The sequence below is a fragment of the Nothoprocta perdicaria genome, unplaced genomic scaffold (assembly GCF_003342845.1).
Source record: "Nothoprocta perdicaria isolate Ctin4 unplaced genomic scaffold, notPer1 scaffold_5, whole genome shotgun sequence".
Taxonomy (NCBI): Eukaryota; Metazoa; Chordata; class Aves; order Tinamiformes; family Tinamidae; genus Nothoprocta; species Nothoprocta perdicaria.
Window position 1 is genome coordinate 3,394,382 of NW_020455754.1, and position 18,243 is coordinate 3,412,624.

At 41.6% G+C, this 18,243-nt stretch overlaps 1 protein-coding gene across 1 annotated transcript; it reads right to left on the reverse strand.

Moving 5' to 3' along the window:
* Nucleotides 1-6,327: 6,327 nt before the first annotated feature.
* SLC26A2 (solute carrier family 26 member 2) lies at nt 6,328-15,363 on the reverse strand. Its single transcript, XM_026047434.1, has 2 exons — nt 14,688-15,363; nt 6,328-13,372 (listed from the first exon to the last, which is right to left on the reverse strand). Exons 1-2 carry the CDS (start codon nt 15,327-15,329, stop codon nt 11,867-11,869), a joined length of 2,148 nt encoding a protein of 715 aa, XP_025903219.1. The 5' UTR covers nt 15,330-15,363; the 3' UTR covers nt 6,328-11,866.
* Between the last annotated feature and the right edge of the window lie 2,880 nt (nt 15,364-18,243).

An 18,243-nucleotide genomic window follows, 5' to 3' on the forward strand; every position in this document is an offset into this window, starting at 1 on the left:
AGGGAAGACAGGTGTTCAGTGTGTTTATCAATTTATACTCTTTCTCTGCCATTTCTCTACAGTTCATATCTTCTCAGGACTGTCTGCTGATAGTTCCTCTTTCCATATCCTTCTTTCATTAGTAGACTAGCTCTTTCCTTAGCCTTTTGATTCCTGATATCCTTTTCATATGCTTTATATTTCTTGCTAGTCATACCTCATTTTGTATCTTGGCCTGTCTGATGTTATCTCTATTTGCTAATTCTCTTTTCCATCTTCTTCCTTAGTAAGGGAACAAAACTTCCACTTTCTCCTTGAAAATTCAGCCAATGAGTAACTGGTGGTTAAGCGAGGATGGTCTTTTAAGTCTATTTGCTTTCAGGGATGAAACATAGCACAATTTCTTCTTCTATTTTCAATCTTATTTAGGAAGTAGTCATTTCCAATTCTATGTCTACAATTTTATCACTCAAAGTGTTCAGCCTTATTATCTATCATGAAAATGAAACTCAGCAATCTTTCCATTTGAGACAGTATCTAGACTACCTTCAATTTCGACTTTGCTTTCACTATTTGATGGTTCTTCTTCTTCCAAGATCCATTTTCCTTTATGTAGTGATTTTTTTTTTTGTCTATTATGATTTATTCTACCACTTGGCTTGGCTGGTAAGCCTTCATTTCATCTCTCACAGGCATAACTTTCTTTGTGGATAGTTCTTTTTCCACTGCTTGTAGTCTTCTTGTTTCCTCTGTCATCCTTTTTAATGTGAATATCCTTCTAACTAAGCTTAAAGCCTTCATTACCTTTTCCCTTTCTTGGGAGCAAATTCCCAGTTATTTTTGTATCCTCAACTTTAAAATGACAACTTTCCAAACTTGTCCTGCAATTAAGTCTTGGGTGCTTTGATCCTGCTGGTTTTACTGTGCCAATAGGCTCTCAACACTGACCTCCTTGAAACTGAAGGCCTTCATTCTAAAACAACTTTTGCTTGGTCTTATTCACAGTGGAAGAATAGTCAGTAGGCACTGAGATCACTTCATATTCCACCCTGGCAGCAAGGATATATACTTCCTTGCACTGAATACTATGCACATCCTAAAATCACTAGCTTTATATGAGGTGAGGTAAGAGTGGTATAAACTAAAAACATTTTACATTAGCTCTAGAAAATATATAGGTTTAAAAAAAGCAACCTACAACAGAACTTCATGTGACCTTGAACTGGCTATGAGTGCAATGCCTTCCAAACACAAGGTCACTGTAGTTAAAAGAGTAAAATTAGATGTTTGTTTTCAAAAGCATCTTTTAAGGCTGGCCTTTATTGCTATCATAAACTCACTAACTGTTTAACTCTGCTTTGGGAAAGGTTGGGTGTTGGTGAGCATTAACTTCAACAATGGAAGTGTAGACAAGACATCCCTCTGTTTTTAAGGGAAGCAGAAAGCACAAAACCCTGAAATCAGTATAAGAACAATGTAGTATCAATCTATGCAACAGCCATTGCAACCAGCTAAAATAACACATGAAAATGTAAGTTCTAAGTCAGATGAAAATGCAGTAGTGGACTCATTCTTACAGTGAGTTGGTGACATGTTATCCTATTCTGCAGTACAAAAAGTTATGATGAAACGGTCTGGGTCAACATTTGTTCTTGACCTTTTCTACCTAGGCCTGTTGCAATGGATAAACACAGTGAGTTCATTTCGGTACTGCTGTGTCAATGAGTAGCTTGTGTTTAATGGGACTAATGGGCATCTTAGTAAATATAGTAATTTTTTTTTGGAGCAGTACAAACTGGCACTACTCAAGGAGTTTTTGTTTGATTTGACTTATGACTACATTGCTCCTGGAACCTATTCGAGTCACATCCTGCATGCCTTGGCTCCACACATGGACCAGCCCGYCTCAGTCATGAGTGTGCCTGCTACTCCAGGGTTATTTAAATAACATGTCATCTCTTTTTAAAAAATGTCAAGAAGGCTAGGTAATGGTGCCAGAAATCTGTGAGAGCTGCTTTTCCTTCCCCTCTTGGATTTCAGACTGTCATTTTGGATGGCTGCTGGTTCAGTTCCAGTTAGAAAGAGTTGTCAAGACATCAACATCTGCAAAGCATCATTTTTTTAGAGAAAAACAAAGAAAAGGAGACAATCCCATAGTTGTTTCCACTGCTGAGATATGGTAAACTGCAGCAAAAATGCCTGCAGACAAAGGGGCTCGACAGAGCCTTTCCTAGGCTCCTCTCTCTTGAAAAGAACTTACCCACATTTTCACAAAAGGACACCAGAAAACCTGAAAATCCTACATTAAGTCATCCCAGATAGTAAAAGCTTTTTCAGCCTCTTGTTATTCTGTAGGGCAGTTCATGATAACGTGCAGGGTGTCACAGCAGAGAATGCAAGACAAAGATAAATCCTCGCTGGACATAAACACTGCAAGGCCAAAAGCATCACTCTCCCCTTGAACGTACCTGTCAGTGCAGTCACTGTGCTTTAAAGGTTGTGAAGAACCAACAAAACCTGCAAATAAATAACCCTGAAGAGCTCTATTCAAGCTACTGCTTATTCCCAACATGGGCTACAGACAGATGCATAGGGAATATTTTATAGTGTATTTTCAAAGATATAAGATGGAAGATGTATTCCTGGAAAGAGAATCAGCATAGGAATAGAAGATCTATGCAGCTATGGAGTGGCTGCAGATGTCAAACTTGCCACACCAGCCCTCCAGTTATTGAGGACATGCCACTTGGAGTCCATCCTGTAAATGTCCTGCTACCAGCCCCAGCACAGCCCTCTTTTAGATATGGAAGAAGGCAGCCTGAGTACTTCAGAGTACATCAGCCTGAGGATTTGAGGAGCATTTTCTACTCGTAAAGGAACGACGGTGATTCCTTGCTAACTTTTGCAGGGGATTATTGTTTTCATGCTTTTTCCCACATGACAAATGCTCGGCGCTCATGACCCTTTTCAAATTATCAGGCGAACAATTTAAAATTCTATAATGGCTCTGAAAATGGATTAAATTGATTCCAGATGAATTACAATAGACTAAAAATGGGGAGATACATTTGTGCTTTATACTGATTGGCATTCAGCCCGGGCTGCTTTGCATCATTTCAGGCTTGACTTACTCACATTACGTCCGAGCCCTCCACRGTCCTGAGACTGTGCTGACTGGATGCTGCTTCCCCCTGTAGTTGTTGGCTGGCTGATCAGGTCACCCTCTTTGCAGTTAACACGGCTTTCTCCCCATTGCAGCAGCCACGGAGCTGGGCAGAGGTCTCTGGCTGGTTCCCAAGCTGGCTCAGAAGCAGAGACAGATCAGCCATTCAGCTCTAGCTAATCACACATCAAGGCAGAAGAGCATAAACTGTGGAGAGGGACCCCAAATTGTTCACGGCTCAATGTCTTGTGAAAGCAAAATGCTCCAGTAGATAGTGAAGGAGCCAAGGAGAGAAACAGGAATGATGACACTTCAAAAACCTGCCCTATGGCAAGATTGTATCTGCTATTAAGTTTCAACCAAAATCAAAATCTTTCCCACACTGTATAAATTCTGTAGAACCTATCGCCCCAGGATGTGTGCGAATCAAAGGGTTTAAGAGATTAAGTGGCTTCACAAAGTGCTGGTAAAAGGTGACACTGTTTGTGTGCTCAGGAAATTTCCAGCCTATTGCTTACCAGGAGCTGGGAGGTTTGCAAGGAGCGGGTGCCCTCCCCGTCCTGCGGGCACAGCCCTGGCCACGCAGCCTCCAGCAGGCAGGTCCCAACCGGGCCGGGCTGGCGCATCTGACCTTGCGCAAGAGAGAATTGCAGCTGCCTGCAGATAAGATCTTGAGGTGCACCAAGGAACGGGGCTACTGGTTGAGACTCCACCATCTTAGCTACCTATTAGTGGGAATCAGAGCTAACTCTGCTAAAGGGAATGGCTGTGCTTTTCATGAGAGCAGAAAGATCCAGCTGGCATCCTCTGTAATTGAACACTCCTGTCATTCTGCTGGCACCAGCGCAGGAATTAGTGTGTGCTCTGAGGTCTCCTAAGGTAAAAGGCATCTGCACTTAAAAGCTGACTCATGCTGGATCAAGAAAATCTCTTGTGTATCCCAAGGGTATGTAAGCATAGATAACACTTACAGTGCCCAAAATTGCACCCAGAGCTGGTCTATTTTTTGCTCTCCGTCCTGCTGATCAAGACCAATCAAGTCATTTAACCTGCTATGTCTCAATTTCCATATCTGCCAAACGGAAATTAAACTGAAATACACTGCAGCAGTTCGCTAAGGGTGCATATGTAATAGTGTGCTGTGAGCACACGTATTTGAAAGCGCAGGGAACGTGATGCCACTGCCTGGCCCCAGCTTGCAGCTGGGGACTCCAAAGCAGGCCCGCAGGAGAGGCAGCCCCTTGGGCACATTGTTGTCACCACGTCTTGTTACTGACCGCCTCTCTTCACGGACAATCTGTAGCCTAGTTCCAGGCAGTAAGGAAGTGAGGAGGAGGCAGTCAATGCCTTGTTCCATGTTTGCAAGAAATCTCTGTATGTGCCTGCATGTGCATCAAACACTGTGCCGGGGAACATCATGTGCTACCTCAGCAAACCAGAATGCAGCTGTCAAAAACAAAATAAAACAACCAACCAACCAAAAAAGACCACAGTAACTAAGAAATTACTCTTCAAACATGCATTTTTTTGTTGTTCTTGTTGTTTAATTTACACACTGGCAGTATCTTCTAAGGCCTCAAGCTTATGTCCAAAATCAGAAAAGAAAAACAGAAATATCATCTTTTATTGGTGGCAAAAGAAATCACGAAGATTTCACCACATTAAAGAGAAAAATCTTGTGCTAACAAATCCTCTAAAATGACAATAAGGCACGTTAGCATTTAAAAGCAACAATTGGTAGAGATTTAACATAAGGAGATGCTGTAAAGGCAAGGTGAGAATATGTAGAGAATATACTCCATAGTTGGGTTTTTATGGTACGAATTAATTAGAAGACTCACAAAATACGTCTCTTATGTCAGAAACTTTTGATCTGTTCACGCAGCACTCTGAGGCTGAGCAATGCAGCTCTTCTCATTCCCTTCACAAGGCAAAGCCTGTTAACAAACACCATTGCGGCACGCAGAGAAACCACAGAGTGCGACAGCTTTCCCATCACTCTGAATTCCCCCTTTGACTTGCACCAAGTACGATACCTCATCGGATCCTTCACATTTATAATAACCATGGTAAGAAAAAAAAAAAAAAAAAAAAAAAAGTAAAAGTGAATACATTTGAATTTTGAATATACATGATTTTCAAGCTTCATTCAAATAAACTGCTTTGCAAGTGTGTCCAGTCAGCCTGCCAATGTGATCCATTCCACTTCTGAGGTTCTGTTTGCTTAGACTGGTTTTCCAGCTTGCAAAGTCTACTCTATGCAAAAATTGCCTTTTTTATTTTTTTCTGCAAAATAATGTCATAAATATTACTTCCTAATTGTTTAGAATTTAAAATAGTTCAAAAATCATACCCCAAACATACCAAAATACCAGAGATAAGTGAATGACTCAAGAGGCTGATGAACTAAAATCATTTATTTCCAACGTGAAATTTCAAGTGCAAGTGATGCTTTCCCGAAGTGAAGTTTTACCTCTCTTTAACTATGTTGCAGCTGCATTTTAGATACACATTAAAATTTTCTTTCTAAAGTCATAGATTAAACATTAAAAACTTGGACCCAAGTTCAGCAAAATGTTTATTCTCCTATCTTCCTGTGGGCTCCTGAAATGATTCTGGAACCCAGCTAAGAATTAAGTGCTTGCAGAGCTGGATAGATCTGGAGTTCAAATACTTTTGGCAGCAAATTTACTCTTAGAGATTTGACTTGCCATCAAATGCTGCAATAGTTTCAATATTTGTGCATTAGAAAAACAGCAACATACCTTAGGTACTACCATCTTTAGGAAATAAAACAGAAAGGCACTAATCACACCATGTACTAAATATATATATGTTTTAAATATATGCTATATTACCTAACCAGAGGCCTCGATTCTAGCACTGTAAAAGATCTTAAAAAAATAAAGCAAGACTTAAAAATTTGTTCCAGTTCGGGTGGAATTTGATTAGAAGAGAAAAGATCAGGCAGTTTTTTTTATACAAGCAGTTGATCATACAAGGGCTTACAAACTGGATAACCAAGTACAAGTAACTTAACAAGTTTATTCACAGTGCAAAGGCACCCTGCCTTGCCTGCACTAAAGGCACTCTCCCCCTTAACTAGGCCAGCATAGTAAAAACACAAAACTCTTCGAGTGTGGACAGTTATATCAATAGAAAAGTCTTCTAATGGTATCCTAGACTGAGATTCTACAAAGCAAATAAGCTACACAAATATAAAGCACCTTGCGTTGCACTAGCAATAGATGGCTCCTATCTGCATCCCAGCTTAATTAGTTTAATTATGTTAGTTAAAAAAAAAAATTGTTGATCATCTCAGTCACTAAATCATTTTCCCAAAGAGTGTGTGTGGGGAGAACACACAGAAGAAAATATCTGCTATTTGCCTGAATAAATAGTACGTATTTTCACCCTGACTAGTAGGATCTCCTCTTGCTTCAGTGTCTATGATCTTCTACTCCAGTGCTCTCCTGCTGGCTAGCCAGGCCCCTGTGACAGCACAGAGGGACTGAGGGCCAGCAGAGAGTCCAGGCGAGCTCTGCACCGCTGTGGCTCAGCGCGAGGTCGGCCTGGGAGCTCCTGCACCGTTTCTGAAAGGGGCATCACCCTGAGAACGCAGGGATGACTCCGCTCCAACCTATTTAAAAGCTCTTAGCACCAACAGCACTGCTGCTCATGGCAGAGAACTAAGCGCGAGACTGTCCTYGGGTGAAAGTCGAGGAACTAAGCCCAAGGAGATGTGCAGTTTTGCTGGTTTTCTCAAGTCAGGTTTGGTCACAGAAAGCCTGGCCCACACCATGGAAGGCTGCACAGCAATGGAGATGAAGGATGCAGCACGGACACAAGTTCACAGCTGATCTCAGCACAATGCTGTGGGAGGCTGTGGGTATCAACTAACTCAAAATCCCAGTGCCACAGCCAGGATGCTCACACGGATGCTCTATTCTGACTCTGCACCTCAGACCCATTTGGCACAAGTCAGCAGAAGCTGGTAGAGATGCAGGAACTGCTGGTTGCTTTCTCGAGAGAGAACAGAATCTGTGTGTTCACTGCTATATCCAGGAAGGGAATGACTGCAGAAGTAATGGAAGCTATTCTATCCAGGATAAGAGAGCCAAGTCCAGAATCAGATTAAATCATACACAAATAAGCATGAAAACAGAAATCCTGTCTATATTTAGCATTGAACATTGACTTACAGCAGCACCAAACAGGAACCAGGTCCCCATGGACACTCCTTGTGGAAAAGGCACAGAATTGTGTATACGTAGTGTCCTTGTAATAAAGACATCTCTATATTATCTTATTTTTCCTGGAAGGCATTGCTTGTCCTTCTTCCCAAACCCTTGCACATTCAACGTGCTTTGCTTAGGCTGCAGGGCCTGCCTCTCCCACGAGGGTTGCACACACAGGTTCCCCCCTTTGCAGCTGCCACAAATCCCCTTGCCCCAGCCTCACAACCCGGAGTGCACTTGGGTTGGTTATTCTTTGTTAAAAGCGTTTTAGCTTTTACCAGATTTGGCATCAAAACTGAGTAGCAGGTCACAGGTAATAGCACTATGTACAAAGGTAATATTTCTCTGTTTACAGTCAATCATATGCAATGCTAGTTACAGCAAAACACAGAAGCAAGTGTCAAAGTGGGTTGACTTCTTAATGCTCACGCAGCATTTTAGAGAAAAGGAGCGGGAGCTGCAATGATTTACAAGGAAATGAGGACCACAAAAGAGTAGAAAGGTGAAGTTTACGATACCCCAAACAAATACTGTGTACACCACCCTAGTTCATTTCCCTGTTCTATAAAATGGACTGAAAACTATTTCAGTGTGAAAACATTCACACAAGTCAATCATTTATTAATGCAATTGCCACATTAGGAGCAATTGAAACTACTATATATAGCAGCAATAAAAGTAAAAAGTGTGACTGACATTTGGCAAGAGTATAACTGAGACTGAGTATTCATCTCCATAATGTTGTGTTGTTATCATTAATGAATGTACTAATGATCTATTAATTCCTCATTTAGACTGATAATTGCCCGATTAGGACACTTGGGAACAGAGCCAATGGAGTTCAACTAGTTTATACAATCTGCCACTCTGGTCTGCAGATTGCTCTGCAGGTTCTGAAGGCTGCATTTGGGATTAATGTCACTGTTTTTGTCATACAGATATTCCCATATGCTTACAGAAATGAACACGGGGGTTTCATCTTTCTATAGATCACAAATTAAGCTCTGTGGTTGGCTAGAAGACAGGACTATGGCACAATTCCCTTTTGAAATCTGGTACTCTTAGAACTACAGAAAGGAGAAGAGTTCTTTGCAGAGCAGAAACAGGCACATCACAAAGGCACATCACATATAACTACTGCATATATCATACAATCAGCAAAAAATATAAATAAAAAACTGAAATGTATTTATAAAACAATTCTTTAGCAAACCAATTTACAACATGTGATCCTTGAATCCTGAATGTGAAATTGGATTATTTCTAAAGGGTCCATAAAACATATGCCAAAGAATACGTTTCCTATCAATAGATGGTTCCTCTCCAACTTGCTTAGATTCATGCCTCTCATAAAAAATTAGTACAGGGCCTATAAGGAAGAAGCCTGAAAAAACACTACTTTAAGAGATTCCAAACATGATAAACTCTAATCTTTAGTTAATGCCAAAGGACTAGTGTACTCAATGATCCAGCAACTGGTATTTATTTCTGCTACCGTCTACCTGAGGCTCTGTGCATTAATATAGAATATAAGCCATGACTTCTGGATATTATACTAAGTAGAAATATAAAAAGTTGATCTTTTGGTTGGCTGGCTGCTCTTGCTGTTACATTTTAATCTGTCTTTTTTTTTGTACTTTGTTTGAAATAGAATTCGGAAGATAAATTGCCGTTAGTCACTGTGCAAATAGCACAGTGGCAAAGTGAGATGCGTGCTAGCTAAACATAAATCATTACCATGCATCTTTTTAACCGTGATCTAAATTAATTCTTTGATATCCAATTCATGACTGTTATGGAGAGCTTTTATGCAAATACCCAAGAGGTACATGCAAGCACCCTGCCAGCTGTGGAAAGCCTCTATCTCTTAGAATTAACATTGCCAACTCTACCTTCATACTCTGGATTTGAAAAAATGGTGTTTGACAAATGATTACTGTTTCCATCTAGAATTTGGCTGCACAAGCTCACAGGGCAAAGAATCTCCTGTTGGACAATGTGTAAATAAAGAGTGCTGGAAAAAAGAAAAACGTCTTGAATGCAAAGGGGAAAGAATCACCCCAGGCAATTCTACTTTGTTTCTGTCCGCCCCTGCTGACCTGCCTGGGAAGTCTCCTGCTCCTCCTTCCTCTCACACTCCCTCTCAGCTCTCTGGGTCTGAGCTGTGACAGAGGGGCTGAGCTGGCAAGGGGGTGAGAAACTGCACCTAGCACAACTCTGCTCTCTGGAAAAGTATTGCTGCTAAAATCAGTGTATAAAATGATATACAGGCTCTTGTTTAAAATTTAACTTCTAGTGATGCCTTTTGGTACTGTGAACAAACCTGTCGAAAGGCGATTCCTCCAGGTCCCGGCACCACCTACCACTGAACTCCCGTGTGTGGGTATCTGCCTTCTCTGCTGCTGCCAGGAGCAGGGCAGCGGTGACCAGCAGCCACCCGCAGCTTCCCGAAGCAGGAGCCCGGCAGTCCCGGCTGCCAAGCTCTCACTCCTCTCTCTTGACATTGGCCCAGGGGCTATGAATGGGAATCAAACACAAAACAAACTGGGTGAGGACTAAAATCCTGCTATCTGCTATTCACTCCCTGTGTAGGCATTCTTAAACACACTAGCTGCTTTTGTATGGCTTAGGTTAATCCACTTTGTAATGCTAAACCGGTAATTACAATTAGACAAACTGCATTAGCACAGAATGAAAAAGTTGGCATGCAAGTTATTGCAGAAAGGGGAAAAAAAAATCAGCAGTGGCTATTTTAGATTCATTTCCTTGTGCAAACATGTCTTCAGGCTGAGAAAGAAAAATATTTAGGTTTCTGAACGTTGTGTGGAAGCTTCACTTTTTTTCTGATATTTGGAGATCCGTCACTTCCTCTTGCAAAGAGCCAACATAATTGACATAATTCAGGACGTCTCAATTATCTGCTTAGTATTTGCTACAGCCACCCTCCCTGCCACACAGTATTTCTTCTGTTTGCTTCTATTTTACCCTAGAAAATGTAGTCATTTCAAGCTAACATATAGAGATTGCCAAGTCCTGGTATTAGTCTTTTTGCTGTTTATTGCTCCTCTTGAGGTCCTAACGCTGAAAGTGAAATCACGCATGACAATTTTAGCTTTCATAGAAAGTCGGGAAAATCTACCAATCCTAGAAAAAACAACAAACAAAACACTCCCCAAAATATAACTCTATTTAGAAAATGTTTCATGACACATCTTTTCCCTTTTAAAAGCCATGAAGAATTGGCAAGTCAGACTGTAAATTCCTCTGGGAGAAGTATCATCTTCCAAGCACATACTGTGAGCAACATATAGCTAGTACTTAGTAAAAAAAAATTAGTCCTTCAATTCTGCCTTCATAATTGTATGCTGTTGCCATTAGAAAATAGAATCTTTCCCTAATAAGTGCTTGTACTTTCACAGGAAAAATGGGCATTCTTCATTGTTCCGGATAATTTAAAAACAAGGTAGCAAATTCTATTTACACTAATATAAGGAAACAACTTTCAGTTGAAAATTTTTCTCTCTCTTTCTACTGCCTGTATTTCTTGGCCTGTCCGTTCCCATTACATAAAGTCCATGCCCAGGCACGTGTAAAGGCTCTAGATTCAATAACATTTGTATTCAACAACACATGAAATCTCTGCAACATTGACAAATTCAGAGAGAGGCTGGACAGCCCATTTCATTTTGATGAGATCCTAAATATTAGGAAAACAGATGATTAACCATGAACCAGATTTCTAAATCATTTCTGAATAAAAATCAGTCCAGATTATCCGAGGAGATTCAAGCTAAAGAGGCAAACTTTCCCGGCATGTAAAAACCCACACAGAAATCAGATAAGCACGCCTCCATGGGCTGTACTGTTAAAGACAAGGTATCTAGCAGGGACAGGTGGTTACAAGCTGTTCTTAGAAATAAAATCACTAACTAATCACTCCAGAGCAAACAGTTCCTGTCAGTCATTCCTTTGATAACATGTGGGTGTGAGCACGTGGCAGCACATCGACAGAACTAGGGACAGCAAAGGGACGGCCGCATATCCTTCAGTTCACTGGGAAAGAAGGATAGTATCAAAACCAAGTCCCCCGCAGAAAGATAGGGTTGTGACAAAGACCTCAGTGTCGATGAGGGGGCAGGTCTAAAATCAGGGGGCAGCAGGGACATGGAAAGTTCAAGAGAGAAGAGAAATGAGATGAGAAATGAGAAGAAAAATGAGATAAGATGTGAGATGAACATATCTATTTGTAAACTCCTAGTTTTCCAGATAGACCACGATCAAGTTAAGAGTTTCCTTCATTTAGTACCACTTACTGAATCATTGGTCAGGCAAATTAAAGCATCAGAACACGCTGGTAGTACCCAATGCATTAACAACCAGCTTGCCTCTTTTCATCTATCTGAGTGCATGTAAAAGGCACATATAAATATACCAACCCACGCTCACAGTGTGGGGTGACCTGTTCAAGATTGCTGCCACCCCCCAACTAGTTTTTAGAAGCACAGCTCCTGTTGTGCTCCCATGCGCCCAATGCAAAGTCCACAGCCTGGTGCACGCTGTGGAAGAGAAGGTGGTCCTCCCCTTCCTTGAAGAACTCTCCCCGGATGAGGGAGCTCCTCACAGAAGGGTTGCACTGGGCCAGTAGCACCTGGACCTCTATCTCTCCGTAGTCCTTGCAGACCTCTTTGAGCGCACGGATTCCGGCTGTGTCCAGGAACTGCATTGCACAGCAGTCAATCACTATCGTGTGAAACCCCAGGGGTTCAGGCACAAGTTCCATCGAGATGCTGGTCAGTTTGCCCCTGGAATCCACCTCTTTCTCTCTAACCATCCTCTTCGCAGCCTTCTTCTTTGCTGCCTTCACCCAGACTGGGTTGACCCCAGTTTGCTTGTACAAGGTGGATTTAAAGCATTCTTTGTTGATGTAGTACAGGGGCGCTTCAAAACGGAACACCATGACGCCCGGCTTGGTTTGCAAGTTCTTGTAGGCAGACAGGGATTCATATGTTTCAGACTCTGCCACCCAGCCGAGCAGCGGTGCCTCTGGCCTCTGAGTTCGAAAAATGACACAGAGCATAGAGAAGCAAACGCCAACCAAAAGCCCAATCTCAGTACTGATGAGTGCTGAGGATGCCATTGTAACTAGCCAGATCACTGTGTCCACTTTGCTCAAATGCCACATTTTGGGTAGGTCCTTGAACTTCCGCAGGGCTCCTCTGAGGTTCACAATGGTTATGACAGCAAGGACACATTTCTGAAGGGAATAAAACAGAGGTGCAATCACAAGAAGGACTAATAGGATGACCAAGGCAGTCAACAGGCCAGATACTTGTGTCCTACATCCTGTGGACTCTTTGACAAGAGTCTTGGCAAGAGCTGCACTTGTTGTAAAGCAATGGAAGAAGGAGGGAATGATGTTGCAGAAGCCAATGGCATACATCTCTTGATTGGCCTTCACAGTGTAACCATGCTTCTTGGCAAACATCTCTGAGAGGGAGACAGTGATGGCAAAGCCAATAATAGCTATGGGGAGAGCATCCAAAGCCACGCTAGGAATCAGGTTCCAGTCTGGAGGACGAGGAGGGAGAAAGCCTGTTGGGATGTGTCCAGCAACACTTGAGCCATAATTCTCTCTTAGCTTCCCAAAGTGAGACGTCAAAGTAGCTACCACAATCACAGCTAATTCAACTGGTATTGGAGCCTTGAGCCTGGACTTAAAGTGTTCGTTAAGCTCTTTGGATGGGATGAGAACAAGAAAGCACAAGAGGCTGGTGATGAGATCACAGAAGTTGGTCCTATGTATGTTTCTGAAGATGTTTATCCATGTGGTTACAAAGGAGCCGATGCCATTGCTCCGGGGAATGTCTAGGCCCAGGAGATACTTGGCTTGTGAGGTTAGGATGGTAAAGGAGGCACCTGTGACAAATCCGCTGAGCAGTGAATCGGAGAGGTACACTGAGACAAAGCCCACTTGAAAGAAGCCCATGGCCACCTGAAAGGAATCAACCACACAATGGATTACAATACAAATCTTACAGATATCATCATTGTGAGGCCGTAACGGAGGTGGGATTAAAAAAAAAAACGCATAAAGTCTTTTGGTCTGAGCATTGAAAAGCTGCAGCTTCCAGCTGTTACTGATTCATCAAACTTAAATGTGCTTCTAATGCAGGGCAGGCCCTTTAAAAGGTTTCACACTCTGAACTACTATTTATAGTTTGCTCATTGGTTCAACTGTAAATATTAGTTTCTAGTTCCTGTAACTGGTACACACACACACACACACATGTATACACTATTTGGTTATATATATATAACTAAATTTATCTGAATATAACAGAATTTACTCACTGCCAACTTGCAGGGCAAGACAAAGTCTCAGGTGGATCAAAAAAATAGTGTTTTAAGAGTATCACAGAGGTGTTTCCTTTCCCTCTACAATCCAAATAAATATCACTACAAATGCCACTGTAGAAACGAATGAATGTGAACTGCTGAACTGAAATATCACAGCCCTGCCATACTGTTAAAATTAAATCCCTCCTGGTTAATGCATGACACTCTAAAAACATAGATGCCTACTTTAATTTCAGCAAACAAGCAGTGAATTCTGGGAAGTAAACACAGAAGGAGTGGTAAAATATTATTTAACAATATATTCAATATAGTAATAATGAACAGCTTTATTTCAAATGTATTTTATTACCTCAATATTTTCCTATTCAAACAATGGCTTTGTTCTGGCATTGAGTGGGCACACAGCCAAGCTTTACAAGTGCAACGCAAGAATGCCAGATAAAAAGGAACTGGAGGTAGTATTGCAGTTCAGATTATTTTTTGATAAGAGAAATGTCAGATCATTAAAGTCAGGAACTGAAAGTTGACACACCACAATTTATGCCAATCCAATTCAGTCCTTGTATAAGCCAAGAAAAAAAAAAAAATAGTTTCGTGGCAGAGTTAGGCTATATAATGGGAGCAGCAAGTGTTGTCTAGCAATGCTCCATTATGGTCCTTGTGGTCCATAACATATTAACAAGCCTCAAACGATATTAAAAGCTGCACGATGCTCCCGTATGCATGTTTTGCAATCTGAGTAAATCACTAGGGCTGAAACCATCTAAGGAGTGGAGAAAGAGGAGTTTCTTACACCAAATTAACTGGAGTGCTCTTGTCCTCTCCCTGTCCACTCTCTCGGGTGCAAATTAAGGACACGTGCATCCCCAGCAGACTGTTCATACAGACAATCACTTGAAGAAGAATTAGAATTATTTCTGCAGAATACCTGTTTGCCCATCTCTTTTTACCTGATAAACACCAGCTATGAAGGTCATCGTGGCTCCCACGGTAATTGCATAGCAGCTTTTATCACAGAATGGATGATGAGATGTTTGATTCACAGGAGAACTGGTGGTGTTTATGTATGTTACTGCTTCTGCATGGACTCTAAGAGCAGCTGGCTCTAAGTCATAGCCAGCTCTCTGTACCTCACGGTCCACGACCTGTCCCACCATCAGACAAAGCACCCCAAAAATGCCAACTGAGATGTGGCGGGAGGTACCAAATATGAAATAAATAATGCTTGCAAAAAAGGATGTATACAGGCCATAAATAGGCTCCTGTCCAGCCAGGAGCGAATAGGCGATTGACTGTGGGACTAGCAGAACTCCCACAATCAGACCAGACATTAGGTCTCCCAGTAGATACTCCTTCAGTTTGTATTTGGGAAGCCACTGTAAGACGGGAAGGAGATTGAAAACACAGTCTTTAACTTTGGCTGGAGTGCAGCTGCAAGTTTTCTTTGCTTGCTTAACCACCAGTGCCTTCATGCTCCTTTTCTTCTCTTGAGGTTCCAAGAACATTCTGGGATGGAAACTCTGCTTAGCACCATCTTCTTCTGGCATTTCCGATACTGAATGGACATTGTTGAATTCTACTGTTGCTGCCATCTTGAGAACTCCTGCACAAAACAAAGACAGAACATTTTCACTAAATCATGGATAAACATGCTATGTAAGACTCTTTCTAACGAATTAAATTTAGTATATATGAAAAGTAGGGGCTAAGCGAGTTACAAGCTCATGGAAAGCAACTCCCAAGCAAACTTGGAAAGAGTCTCCCCATTACAACCCAGTTAAGAAAGAAATGATCTGCCCTGGGACCGGGGAATTCGTATTATACAGAATAAACCTGCTGCTTGTAATGTAGTGAAATGGGAAAGAATGCAAGAGCAATGACTCGGAGAGCCTTCCTTGATAAAATCACTATTTGAAGCCTGTTCTACCATACAAAAATAGACACAGGGTTTATTGCAGTCTAACAGCAAACTCAGTTACTTAGAAAGAATGCAGCTTGGTCTAAATCTTTCTTATACATTCTTTCAAATGCCAAAACTGTAAAGATTTCTTTGCTACCTAAGAAGGTGGTAACGATCTCTACACAAAGGCTTTATTCCCACCAAGGATATGACGCAGGTATGCTCTTCACAACTTCTAGAACCCAGATTTCAAGTAGATAATGTCCTGAATGCCTAAAGAGCACAACCAAGTAGAAGGCACATTAATTGGGATTATGTAAAGTAGTCGGCACATATCTGCTGGAACATGTGCTCTAGTTTAGGCTGTCTACATGCAGGAAAACAAAGTGATTGTATCAAAGCACATTTAATAATAGGAATATATTGCTTGAATGTGAAAGAGCAAAGGCTTGATGAGACAAGTCTTAATGAGACTTGAAGACACCAAGAGCAACTGGGAACATTTGCATAGCACTTTCAGTTTCCAGAAAACATGCAGAACGTTCCCAAAATTTTCCTCTTGGACATAATATCTATTAAGACCAGTATGTTAAAAGATGTTAAAATTCAGCCATAAAGGCATTTGACCGCTGCTATAGTGGAGTCACCATCAGAGAGAGCAACCAAACTCTGACAAGCCTGAGTCTAAGGCTTTTCTTTTGAACCTTACCTTTGCATTCATCAAGCACTAATAACTGAGCAACACATTATCTAACCCATTTATCTAATAATTCCACCTCCTCTGGTGCAGTGCAAACATCAATCAATTAATATTCTATGCAATGTTTACAACTGAATTAATCATCAAATCTGTATTTGAGTGAGCCATGCTGAGAACGCCGCTGCAGACTCCCTCTCAAAGTTTGTTCACTTAACACTTCACAGGCAGCTGTGGAACATTCACCACCACTATTACCTCAGTATGAATCTCTGAAAAATTATGGAAAGTAGGTGAGGGTAAATGTGAAAGAAATGAGATTAACAGTGTTGCTTATATTAATGGTTGCTCCTACAGTCCTGAAGACCCTGGTCTGCAGAGCTACACAGAGGGGAAATTACTTCCATTAAACCTTGTACTGGTTGACCGGGATGTCATTTCTATTCCTCCTTTCTAGGTTTGAACATTGTCTATAGAGGTGGCCAAAGTACACAGCGCCAGCCTTACACAGGGGCTTAGTCATGTCTCTATCAGCCTTTTAATTCAGACTGGGAGATGAACTGCCCTTAGTTTTCAAGCCAGGACAAAAACACAACCAAAGGAGCTACTGTCTTGAAACAGTTTAAACATGATACTAAACGTAGCAGACAAACCCACATGAGAACAGACACAGCTGCAATAGTTCATGTTAAGACTGGCTTTTCTTTCCAGATAAAAATATTTAAGATATTTCTGCAATATCCTTCCCATTAAAAAGCAATATAACGTTACTAGTGCAATTCTCCTGCCTTGTGGTGTGGAGCCTCTCTTTTGCAATCATTGCCACCGTTTGCTGGGAGTTTAGCCTGAGGTATCTGCTCGACTGCAACAACAGCCTGTTGGACAATCATATCAAGCTGGGCCAGTCAGTTATTTCTTCTTGCTGTTCTGTAAGGGCTGGATCCATCCAAGGAGGTTGGAACAGAGCTGCTGGGTGCTCACAGTCAGTAGAGGACACTTACTTGGGACCCGCATTCCCAGCTCTGCTACGATGCTACAGCTCGCAGGGGGCTATCTAAAGTCAACACACAGCATGTCCATGTACAGATAATCAACAGAAACGTTACAGAGAAGCCTTCTTATCTTAGCTCCTGCTCCCCTCTGGGTCTCCAAAAAAACGTGTTTTCACTCGCTACTAACCCAGAGATAGCGAATCTTTTTCCTGGTGGGTAAGCTCCTATATGCTTTCAAATAACTGAATCCAGAGAGCTCTTTACCAACTCTGCCACTCAACCGCTACTAAAAGGGACTGCTGTTCTAAGGGGACCAGCCTGGAATAGAACTGTCGATAAAACCACCGCATCGGCCAGGATGGACTGGCTGCCCAAGCCCAGGACTGAACAGCCTTCCCGTGAGCACTCCCTGTGTACCCACGCTCTCGTGAGGTGCCAGGGCAAACGAGATCCCCGTCACCATCCCAGTGAGGATAAAGTGCACCTAGCGTAGGAGAGTGTGTGTCTAGAACATGCAACATATGCACATTTTGCATCTGCTTCGTTTTATTCATTTTATGAGCATACAAATCAGGAATCTTTTCATCCAAATCTCATCAGAACAATACTGTAAAAGTTGGAGGAAAAAAAAAACACAAATCACCTCCAAACTAATTTAGTTACTTTGATTAGTTGATTTTCTGAGATTTTAGTATGGAAATTCCTCCAGTTCCTCTCTTTTTCTCATCCATGAGTTCTGGACAGCTTGTGGAAACCCGAAAGGTATTTGTAATCTCACAGGAAACTCAAACATGAAGTCCAGATAGCTCAGCTCAGTTCTGCGCAGTGTCATAAAATGTCTGCTTGCTAGATGACATTGGCTTTTTTTTTTTTTTTTTTTTTTTGGTTGTGTCTAGACAGTAGAAAAATGTTCTAAC

Excerpts from the sequence above, each read along its gene's own strand:
- SLC26A2 (XM_026047434.1), bottom strand. The coding sequence starts at position 15,329 with ATGGCAGCAACAGTAGAATTCAACAATGTCCATTCAGTATCGGAAATG. Across the intron at positions 13,373-14,687 it reads TCATAGCTGGTGTTTATCAG|GTGGCCATGGGCTTCTTTCA; the intron begins GTAAAAAGAGAT and ends GATTCCTTTCAG.